This window comes from Carassius gibelio, chromosome B4 (genome assembly GCF_023724105.1).
Source record: "Carassius gibelio isolate Cgi1373 ecotype wild population from Czech Republic chromosome B4, carGib1.2-hapl.c, whole genome shotgun sequence".
Lineage (NCBI taxonomy): Eukaryota > Metazoa > Chordata > Actinopteri > Cypriniformes > Cyprinidae > Carassius > Carassius gibelio.
In genome coordinates, this window is record NC_068399.1 from 3,574,622 (window position 1) to 3,587,000 (window position 12,379).

General features: G+C 38.2%; 1 protein-coding gene across 1 annotated transcript; it reads left to right on the forward strand.

Moving 5' to 3' along the window:
• Positions 1-6,640: 6,640 nt before the first annotated feature.
• LOC127956036 (gastrula zinc finger protein XlCGF8.2DB) lies at positions 6,641-12,068 on the forward strand. The gene is made up of 2 exons (XM_052553791.1): positions 6,641-7,007; positions 10,295-12,068. The coding sequence occupies exons 1-2, from the start codon at positions 6,839-6,841 to the stop codon at positions 11,032-11,034; spliced, it is 909 nt and encodes a 302-aa protein (XP_052409751.1). The 5' UTR covers positions 6,641-6,838; the 3' UTR covers positions 11,035-12,068.
• The last annotated feature ends 311 nt before the right edge of the window (positions 12,069-12,379 follow it).

The window sequence follows — 12,379 nt, forward strand, 5'->3', positions numbered from 1 at the left end:
TCTACCAACATAATACAAATGTCTACCTGGTCATCCCAATATATCTGTCATACTGACTGTGTATATGTTCTAATGTATACTTTGGCTTCTGCTTTACTTAATGGAATATGTAGATCTACTTGCTTATTCTTAGAGTTTGTTTAGCCAGCATATCCACCTTCTCATTTCCCTCCACTCCAACATGAGCAGGAACCCAAATGAATTGTGTAGACATACCCTTAGCTTTTATTGCATACAACCTGCAGAATATTTCATTAATAATATAAAAATACTTCTGGACTATATACTATATCGGAAGCTGATTATAATTCTCTTTCAGTTCCTGCTGTATACTAAGGTCAACATTTGGCAAGGGAATAACCAAGGAGGGATTGAGGAAATTGACAGTGTATTACTCTTCTGTAATTGATGTTTCATTGTGTTCCCAGCATTCTTTTAATATGCTTTTGACAGGTTGTTTTTCATTTTGTCCTTGGAGATTGACGCAGTATGCCATCATTAATTTTATCCTTCTAATCTTTAATGCCATTTCTCCCATTTCCAAGTGCATTTATAATACTGGAGATACTCCACTTTTCCTCTTCATTAATTCCAGCTTGCATTTTTGTCATGATGAGGAAAAAAAGTATATATAAGTCACACTGGACTATAAGTCGCATTTATTTAGAACTAAGAACCAAGAGAAAACATTACCTTCTCCAGCCGCCCTCTAACAGCTGTAGATGGTAATGTTTTCTATTGGTTCATTTCTCTTGGTTCATTTCTCTCGGTTTATGTCAAATTATTTTTGATAAATAAATCGCACCTGACTATAAGTCGCAGGACCAGCCAAACTATGAAAAAAAGTTTGACTTATAGTCCGGAAAATACGGTATGTTGAACAATAATGAACTAGACATGCTAATTGTGGAGTACCATTCTCCGTATTGTATAATCTGGAGTATTCATGACCTATCCTCACTTGTATTTACCTGTTAAATAAAAAGTCCAAAACCCAGTTATATGTTCCACCGTCAATTTCTTATGCTTTTAATTTGATCAGTAATCCTTCTCTCCAGAGCATATCATATGCATTCTCCATGTCAAAAAAGACTGCTATTACTACTTCTTTGTTGGTCTGTGCTTTCCTTATGTCTGACTCTAGGCACAATATAGAATCCAATGTATTCCGACCCCTTTGAAACCCAATTTGACATGGAGATAAAAGAGTTAAAAAAGATAAAAGATGTTATTTGTGTGATCATTTGTTCCATGATTTTGCATAAATGTGAAGTCAAAGCAATATGTTTCAACAGGAAGCGTGTAGATGTCGTGCCGACAAAAACAATCTGCATCTACCCCAACCAAAAACCATGGATTAATAGCGAAGTCCGGGTAGCCTTGACAGCGCGGACATCCGTTTTTAAATAAGGGAATGCTTAAGATCACAAACAAGCCAGTTGTGATCTCAGAAAATTCATCAAAGCCGCATAAAGACAATATAAAGACAAAGTATACCAACGATGCAAGAAGCATGTGGCAGGGCATCAATAACATCACAAACTTTAAAGGGAATAAACCAGCTACTGTGAACATCGCCACCTCTCTTCCGGATGAGCTTAATAACTTTAATGCTTATTTTGAGGCTCACAACCCCACCACACAGAGAGCACTCCCACGGCTGCTTCAGAAGAAGACTCTACGTCTCTGTCGCGGATGTAACCCGATCCTTCTGACAGGTAAATATCCGTAAGGCTGCGGGTCCCAATGGAATCCCAGGCTGTGTGCTCTGAGCATGCACATTCCAACTAGCCAGTGTTTTCACAGACATTTTGAACCTCTCCCTCTGTCTGTCTGTGGTTCCTTCGTGCTTCAAAAAATCTACCATTGTGCCCATAACAAAGAAAAACTAAATTACAGTATACTGCCTGCCACACTTGTTGCGAAGCTCCAGACTCTGGGGATAAACAGATCTCTGTGCAGCTGGATCCTGGACTTCCTGACAGGCAGAAATCAGTTGGTGAGAATGGGAAACAACACTTCATCCCCGCTTACCCTCAACACTGGTGCTCCTCAGGGCTGTGTCCTCAGCCCACTCCTGTACTCCCTGTACACACATGACTGTACAGCCACACACAGCTCCAGCGTCATCGTCAAATTCGCTGATGACACAACGGTGAAAGGCCTGATCACCGACAATGATGAGACGGCCTACAGAGAGGAGGTGGACACCCTGATTAAATGTTGTCAGGAGACCCACCTCTCACTCAGCATCAACAAGACCAAGGAGCTGGTGGTGGATTTCAGGAGACAGAGCAGAGAACACACACCCATTACCATCGACAAGACACCTGTTGAGCGGGTAAGCAGCTTCAAGTTCCTTGGCGTTAACATCAGTGAGGATGTCACCTGGTCTACACACACTGATACAGTGCTGAAGAAGGCACACCAGCGCCTCTTCTTCCTGAGACGGCTGAGGAAGTTTAGAATGAGCCCCAGCATCCTCAGACCATTCTACACATGCACTATAGAGAGCATCCTAACGGCTACATCATTGCCTGGTTTGGAAACAGCACCGCTGGCAACCATAAAGCTCTGTAAAGGGTTGTATGAACTGCCAGCCACATTGTTGGGAGGTGAGCTTCCCTCCCTCCAGGACATCTACACCAGGAGGTGTATAAGGAAACTCTGGAGGATCATCATTGACTCTAGCCACCCATCCCACAGACTGCTCTCTCTGCTGCCCTCAGGAAGACATCTCCATAGCATCCGATCCCGCACTCACAGACTGAGGGATAGCTTTTTCTGTCAGAACTAATACACTCTACAGCACACTACAGCATGCTCCCACAATATGCTATGCCACACACTGCACTTTAACTCCAACAGTTCAACACTGGACTATACATGCACACTGCATTAATACTATACCCTACCCATTACTGCTGGATACCATCCAATGCACATCCATGACATTTCTGTATCCAGTTTACGTACACTCTGTTGCATCTTAGCATATTTTTATGCGCATGTTTACATAATGTAGAACGTGTACATTCTGTGTATAGTGTATAATGTGTATTGCTAACTGTATGTATGTACATATTGTGTAGTGTTAACTGTAAGTATGTCTAATAGTACAATGTGTGTACTCACGATATGTATGTGCATATTGCAAATTTTCACCTGATGGAAATCTGTATGTCTATATGGTAATTATTTCTGCAGTTTATATAATTAATATATTCCACCAAGGTACACTCTTGGAAAATCTAACACCTGTGCTTTTAGGGATTGTTTCCTCAGCTGACTGAACAATTTCATTAACTAGTTTATTGTTTAAAAAAAAAAAAAAAAGATATCTCTCTGATTTTTTTTATCCTAGAGCCAAAAATAGTTTTCCACAAATTTCTGTAAAAGCATCCCAATTTGCATTTTTCAGTTTCCATCTTGGATTTCCCTTTTCCTTCACAAAACACCAGTGGTTTTGGCACTGTGAGCAGCTGCCAGGTCGTGCTGAAAAACGAAATCTTCATCTCCATAAAGCTTTTCAGCAGATGGAAGCATGTAGTGCTCCAAAATCTCCTGATAGCTAGCTGCATTGACCCTGCCCTTGATAAAACACAGTGGACCAACACCAGCAGCTGACATGGCACCCCGGACCATCACTGACTGTGTACTTGACACTGGACTTCGGGCATTTTGGCATTTCCTTCTCCCCAGTCTTTCCTCCAGACTCTGGCACCTTGATTTCCGAATGACATGCAAAATTAGCTTTCATCCGAAAAAAGTACTTTGGACCACTGAGCAACAGTCCAGTGCTGCTTCTCTGTAGCCCAGGTCAGGCGCTTCTGACGGTGTTTCTGGTTCAAAAGTGGCTTGACCTTGGGAATGCGGCACCTGTAGCCCATTTCCTGCACACGCCTGTGCACCGTGGCTCTGGATGTTTCTACTCCAGACTCAGTCCACAATCTTCCTCAGGGTCCGGTCACCTCTTCTCGTTGTGCAGCATTTTTTGCCACACTTTTTCCTTCCCACAGACTTCCCAATGAGGTGCCTTGATACAGCACTCTGGGAACAGCCTATTCATTCAGAAGTTTATTTCTGTGTCTTACCCTCTCGCTTGAGGGTGTCAATGATGGCCTTCTGGACAGCAGTCAGGTTTTGAGTAATGAACCAGACTGGGAGATTTTAAAAGCCTCAGGAATCTTTTGCAGGTGTTTAGAGTTAATTACTTGATTCAGATGATTAGGTTAATAGCTCGTTTAGAGAACCTTTTAATGATATGCTAATATTTTGAGATAGGAATTTTGGCTTTTCATGAGCTGTATGTCAAAATGATCAGAATTAAAACAATAAAAGACCTGAAATATTTCAGTTGGTGTGCAATGAATCTAAAATATATGAAAGTTTAATTATTATCATTACATTATGGAAAATAATGAACTTTATCACAATATGCAAATTTTTTTAGAGAAGGACGCATGCAGCAAAGGGTTAAAAAAGAACCCTTTGGGACATTATTTCAGCTTGGCACCTGGCAGATTATGAAAATAGACACTTTAAAGATTTTAAAAAATCAGGTGGCATAAAAAAGCCGGGGGGTGTGCGTGGACCCCTATTTCCATCTAGACTAATATTCATAGTCAAAATCTGTCAGTAGGTTAGTATTGTTAGTACTGTTTATGTGCAGCATTTGTATAGTTTGTATTTTTTAGTTTATGTTTAGGTAAACATTTATATATATAGTCTATTTAAAGTCAAAATCTGTCAGTAGGTTAGTTGTATATAGGTATAGTATTATGTGAAACATTCGTGTAGTCTGAATATTTTTAGTTTATCTATAGGTAAACATTTATATATAGTATTGTTATAGGCAAAATCTTTCAGTAGGTTAGTTGTGTATAGGTTTATACTGCTTTACTTCTTTGTTGTATGTCTGTATTTGTGTAGCACCGTGGTCCTGTGAGGCAAGACGTTTCGTTCCACTGTATGTCCACACATACAGCGGAATGACAATAAAGCTCAACTTGTACTTGAGGCTTGTGAGGCCCTTGTCTTTAAAGGGTAACTAACCCCTGGTCAGAGCCTGACTCCACCCACTGGCAATATTTGAAAAATGCTGGAAAGTTAGCAGAGCACAGTGGAGATAGAGGGGATGAACCGAGGGCGGAGCTGAGTGCGTGGGGCATGAAGCTGAGACCCGCAGTGACGGATTGATTGACAGCTGCTGTCAGAGTCGTTAAAATGGAGAGTGACTGTAGTGACGCAAGTAGCTTTGCAACAGAGCGATCATTTGAAGTAGAGGACTTTTCTCCCCCACCTTCACCTGAAGTGGAGGATGTCGAGGTGTCTGTGGACACAGGGCCAAGGTCTGAGCCATATCAATTCGAGCCGCTGGCTCAAACTGCGGTCTTAACATCGCAATTGGCACTGCGTCGCTTTTCAGCGCGAGCTGTTTGGAGAAGCCCATTTCCACTTCCATTGGGTTGGAGAAGCAATCCTGAGTAAAATGCAGTTTGCACACTCCAGCTGTAGGCGGGAACTCGTGGTCTTCCAGGCCAAGTGCATGCAACCACTGGCGCCTAATTTTAATGTCTACTGGAAAACTATGCAGTCCAGCAGTGCTGTTGCAACCATCAACACTACACATACGTACCATCCTGACCACTATACTAAATACAGATAAATCTATGCCAACTTGAAGCTATCGTAACTGATGCAATACTATGCTACTAACTAACTATGCTTCTAACAATACTAATGTTACACTAACACATATGCTAATTAACTACATAGGCTACACAAAATAATCTAAATAAATATATAAATGCTATGCTAAATAGATGCTATAATGGTCTATCCTGGCCGTTTTCAATACTCGCAATTCCAACTCCTGACTCAGTAATTTTGATGGCACAAGATGGTTTTATACTACCAAGGGCGTGGTGAGCTGGAAACTGCTTACGTCACTTGCCACTTCAACATCCAATAGGAAAAATCAACTGCAGTAGCCTCCGTTCAAATAAATGATCAGCACTAATAAAGCCCCATTCTTACAGATCATTAACTAAAAAAAGTTGGTTTAGGGTTTAGTTACTCTTTAATTGGATTCAGGACCATCATTGATTGCGGTATGTGGGCCGAGGGAAGTGTGGTTGTGTGGACTGGAGCTGGGCCAAAAATAAATTGCTATGTGGGTGTGTCTTTTCGAATTTGAAGCAAAAAAACACAATAACATCCTATATCCTTGTAAACACAGTTGGCTATGTTTTAAGTCCCAGGTATTTAGAAAGGCACATAACCCAAGCATGTTGTTTTTCAAGCTAAATCTGTAAAAAAAAAAAAATTGGGTTTGATTTTTATTATCATTTATAATTAGGCTACATGTTTTCATTTATCTTAATGTGATATTTTTTTATATAAAATATTTCAGTATAATTTGCTCGTTTTTCTCTAATGCTCACTCATGAAGATTGTTGATGTTGATCAAATACCATGTGAGACTCATTTTAATAACTTTTTGTTTATTTGTGATTTTCCCCGTGTAATTTCCCTCCTCTCGTCGCTTCTCTCTCTCTCTCTCTCTCTCTCTCTCTCTCCAGTCCAGCGTGTGGCGCTAAAACACACGCGTGTCTGTCAAACACCGTTAGACCTCAGAAGAAGAAGATTAGTTTCACCGCGCTCTCTGTTGTTTTGTTGTGGTGCTGGTTAAATACAAACTGTTGGAAATAACGTATAGTTTCTGTAAACAGAAAATTCCAGTTTTTGAATCAGGTCAGTAAATGTCTGTAATGTTTTGAAGCAAGCAGGGAAAAAAGCAGGAGTATCATCTGAACTGAGATCTGCTGCTGTGAAGATGGAGTTTGTTAAAGAAGAGCGTGAGGAAAACAAGAGTGAACCAGAAACCTGCAGAATAAAACAAGAGGAACCAGAACCCTGGAAAATAAAAGAAGAGGAGCCAGAAACCTGGAGAATAGAATACGAGGAACAGGAAACCTGGAGAATGAAACAGGAGGAACAAGGAGGTTGGTGTTTATCCTTCATTCATCTTCAATTACTTTTCCTAAATGTAGAAATAAGACCTTAACTTACAATTTCAAGTTTCAAATTTCTTAATGAAATGTGACTGAACCGAAACAGATTTAATTAATAGACTTAATTTTCGCCTTTTGGAATCGTAAAACAGTTGAGACTTAATTTGTTTGAACGTTAAAGGCATATTTTAAAGGGATTTAAATATTCTGTAATAAATAATAGATTACATTCATGCCATTAGGAGAAACAAGGATAAGTTTGGGCCCTGGCTTGATTTGCTAACAGACAGGGACACAAATTGAAACATTTTGAGACAAATAAAAGTGAACTTTAATACTTTAATCATGCATTATAATAAACAAGGTTACTTACATGTTTGTGACTGCTGTCAGGATTAAACCTGAGAGTAAAAGCCTGCTGCAAATCGTGAAATATACCGGTCAAGCAAACAATGCGCTTCTGAGACATTCACATATAGTGAGTTTACAGAGCAGCTGAACCTGATATAATATGTAAATATATGCTGCATGCTTTCCTCTCAATAACGAAATAAACAAGAAAAACTGGCAGCATTATTACTGTTTTTTTTTCTGTATTTTTGATCAAATAAATGCAGGCTTGATGAGCAGAAGAAACTTCTTTCAAAAACATTAAAAATAGTAATGTTTCCAAACTTTTGGTCTGTACTGTATATATATATATATATATATATATATATATATATATATATATATATATATATATATATATATATATATATATATAATTTTTTTTCTTATCTTACATTAAAGTTAGGTTGTCTATATTTAGCATATATTATATCTATATGTTAGATTGTGTTTAACACAAAAGAGTGATGATCCACACGATATGACTTGCAGGAGGAGATGTTAGGCAGAATAATGTGTCATTCAGTTACTTTTTTAAATAGCCTAGCTAATTAAATGATGAAATGAGAGTGTTTCTCTGTCTGTCATCTATTCTGTGTGCTAAATATATATTTGTATGAATCCATTTAATAACAATTGTAATTGAATAATATGATTTTTAAAAGCTGATGTGATTGCCGTTATATATAGTTATAAATAGTTATAAATATATATTTTAGAAAATATGTATTACTGAACATTTTAACTCTGAGGTCCCCAACCACAGAGTCACATGAAAGTGTGTATATATATATATATATATATATATATATATATATATATATATATATATATATATATATATATATATATATAATATATTTATAAAATGACACTCATGTATTAACCGTTGGTTATTGATCTAATTATTCTTTATTTTTGTTTGTTATTTGAGATTGTGATGGAGTAACAATTTGATGATTTCATTTAAATCAAATGTTCAATTAGTACATGAATGATTATTCTATAGGTTATTAGGGGTTAAACAGATCTCAGTTGATCCGTGATATGCACCAGACAATGAAGATTGTGCTCCGCTCGCTCTACACTCACTCGCTCAACCCAGAATGCCCTTTGGTGATTTGCTTTTTGAGAATGTATCTTAAACTAAATTCTAAAATCTGGTAAACATCAAGAGATATTTTAATAGACCACAGTTCCCCGCAGGTAATGGTCTATTTTATCTTGACTCAAGCTTTATAATCCAAATGTATCTTGTAAAGATCTATGCACATTTCATCTCGTGTGCGTTTGTGTTTTAATGAGCCTGTTTTGAATGGTCTATTGCACAGAAATGGCAGCTATTTTCACAGAAATAAAGTTAACGAAAAGGTAGGTGTGCTAAGGTTAGATTCATTTATTTAATACATTTTAATTAATACATTACAATATGGGTGTAACAGTACACAAAAATCATGGTTCGGTACACACCTCGGTTTTAAAGTCACAGTTCGGTTCATTTTAGGTACAGTAAGGGAAAGAAATGCAAACATTAAACTGCACGTTGTTCATTACCATAAACTTTTTTTTACAATTTGTTTACACTTTTTTTTTTTTTTTTTTTATATATACTTTTTTAATAAAATATATATTAAATTAAAAAAGAATAAGACCTAAAATACTGCTGCAAAGTTCTCCACTAAATAAAATACTCTCAGTCTCAAACCAATATCATATAATAAAATATAATGAAAAATGTAAATGAATAACTATGATTACAGTGCAGCATTTACCAATCCCAGCTTGTAGGCCTGGTCATACTTAAAAAATATATATAATTTTTACAAAGTGTAAAGTGCAGCATCAACAATTTCAGTTTTTAGACCTGCTCAGATTTCGTTATTGCGTTGGCCCGATCGGAATTTAAGAGCAAAGGTCTGTTTAAATGCCAATGGGAGCTCCGTTTGAATTACAATCGTTTTTTTTCCTAGTTGTAGTGATGTTCACACTCACGTGATGCCTTTTGAAAACATTAGACCGGTGACACACTGGCATACTGGCATACCTGTCAAACATATTCTATTTTGCCGTCAATACTGCTGACGATATTCTTTATCAGTAGGCTTTATATTTATGCTCAACATGAAGTATAGATATTGTTGTCGTGAAGACAAGATCCTGGTCAGTCGGCGCATCGGCGGCCTCCCTCTATGTCCCCTACAGTAGTAGTAGCAGCAGCGCGCCAGCCATGATTCTGGTGTGTAAAGACACAGAAAATGTGAAGCAGCCGTCACGCAACTAACACGCAGCAGAAACGCCATGCTCACGCCACGCAGCCAGTGTGTCACCGGCCTTAGAATCAGCTGCAGGGTGGGATTAGCGCTGAATGCGGAGACTTCCGCCACTTAATATGTTCGTTTGGAAACACGAAAATGTACTTATGTTCCACACACAAAATATTTCATTCGGTCATTCGGTACACACGTACACCGTACCGAAAGCCCTGTACTGAAACGGTCCGGTACGAATATACGTACCGTTACACCCCTACATTACAAATAATAAAATTAAAAAGAAGAATGTAAGAATTTAGCTCTGACACATGATAATTGCTATTTATCAGCATGCTTAATTCTAGACAGTTATCCAAGAATTAAACAATTAGACACTTAAGTAAACAATTAGGCCTACTGGAGCAATTTTATGTTGAAGCTGATCCTGAGCGGGAATTGGTTTAAGGAGACCCCTGTTTTAACTAATTTCAAAGGCTTAATAATCAGTCAATGTCTACTGGTTTATCAGTGAAATAATTGATGCTTTGTTTATTAATCATCAATCGTTGCAGCCCTAGTGCACAAATGTTTTCCTTTTTCCAAATGTCCCATTTGATTCTCGTTTATTCATTTTAGGCCTGATGAAAGTGAAGGAAGAAAGACAAGATCTGAATGAGGTGGAGGAGAAACATCCGTGTCAGAATGATCATGATGTCAGTGAAGAAAAATCAGCGAGTTGCAGCATTCAGATAACAGAAGTCAAAAAGCCCTTCAGCTGCTCTCACTGTAAAAAAGCTTACAGACACAAAAAAGGCCCTGGGAAACGCAAGAGAAATCCTAATGCGGAAAAGCCTTTCAGCTGTTGTCAGTGTGGACAGACTTTCATATGCAACAAAAACCTTAAGAATCACATGTTAATTCATACTGGGATAAAGCCTTTTACCTGCTCTCACTGTGGAAAGAGGTTTACCAGGAAAAGTCAACTTAAGGATCATTTGCTTAATCACTCTTCAGTAAAGCCTTTCAGCTGCTATCAGTGTGGAAACTCATTCACTCGTAAAACAAACCTTAAAACTCACATGTTAATTCATACTGGGTTAAAGCCTTTTAGCTGCCCTCAGTGTGGAAAGAGTTTTATACAGAAAACACACCTTAAGGATCATTTAATAAGTCATTCTTCAGAAAAGCCTTTCAGCTGCTCTCAGTGTGGAAACACTTTCATACGTAAAGCAGACCTTAAGAAGCACATGTTTATTCATACTGGGTTAAAGCCTTTTAGCTGCCCTCAGTGTGGAAAGAGTTTTATAGAGAGAGCACGACTTAATAAACACATAAGAACTCAAGTGTGTGGAAAAGGGAATAGCTGTTTTCAGTGAGGAAACACTTTCACATGTAATGAAAAGCTTAAGAATCACATGTTAATTCATGCTAGGATAAAGCCTTTCAACTGCTTTCAGTGTGGACTGAATTTACATTCATGTTTATATTCATTTAGCAGACACTTTTATCCAAAGTGACAATTGGGGAATACATGGAGCAGTTATTCTCAAAGAGGTAAAACAGACACAGAAAGTGCTCGTAAAACCAAATTTCATTGTTCAGATAAGTACAAGCTCGACTGGGAAAGTTTAAAGATAAGATTTTTTTTTTCTCAAATGGTAACAAAGAAGATACATTTTCAGCCATCGCTTGAAAATTGTCAGGGATTCAGCATTCCGGATTGGGGTGGGAAGATCGTTCCACCAGCCAGGAATGGTGAACGAGAATGTTCTGGAAAGTGATTTACAGCCTCTCTGTGGTACCAACAGGTGTCGTTCACTAGCGCATCTCACACTTTTGGATGTAGATTCGTAATAGTGAGTGGAAGTAGACTGTTGCGGAGCCTGTGGCTGTTCTATATGCAAGCATTGATGGTCTTGAACTGGATGTGAGCCACAACTGGACTGGACTCTTTTGGACTGGTTGAAGACCCATAGTGCCACTGCATTCTGAATCATTTGTAGAGGTTTGACTGTGCTTGATGGAAGTCCAGCCAGAAGAGCATTGCAGCAGTCCAGTCTAGAAATGACAAGAAATTGTGCTGCATGCTTTGTCTGATGTTGTTTCACCTGTAAATGAGGATTTGATAGTCACATGATAATTCACACTTCTGGAAGAGCTGCCTCACCAGAAAATTCACACAAATTAAAAGACTCACCTCTGTCCTGCGGGTTTTTCAAATTCACGAAACAAAGTGTGGAAAATTGTGAACTGTGTGTGGACGGATATTGTTAAGGTATTGAAGGCATTACTGTTACTCCTGATTTATCTGGTATTATCAGTTGTTTTTGTTATTTGGCTGAATTTTGTTCTTGTTTTTACATGTAACACACCACTACATAAATAAATGTACTGTATAAATTCAAATGTGCGTATTCTTTTTCTGTGTACTGTAATATATACTTTTTCAACTAAACTTTTACCTACCTTTGAAATCAACCTGTGAACACACATGTGGGGCCCAAAGTGGTTGCACCTAGGGCCCGGTCAATTTTGTCCCATAAAACAATATGTCATCTGCTGAGAATCTTTTAATTGCTGGCAATTTTCATTATGTTTTACTGTGCAAAGAACATGCGGAAAGAATGAGTCAAGCACATGTTTAGTAGTCTCAAGGCGCTCATTGTATTCTGCACTCTGTCAAATACTACTGTCATAAACAATAGTGCAGAAACAATGTAA

What these genes read in the sequence shown, in the direction of transcription:
- LOC127956036 (XM_052553791.1), top strand. Translation starts at nt 6,839, where the DNA reads ATGGAGTTTGTTAAAGAAGAGCGTGAGGAAAACAAGAGTGAACCAGAA. An exon ending in GAAACAGGAGGAACAAGGAG is followed by an intron (nt 7,008 to 10,294) that starts GTTGGTGTTTAT and finishes TATTCATTTTAG; the next exon opens with GCCTGATGAAAGTGAAGGAA.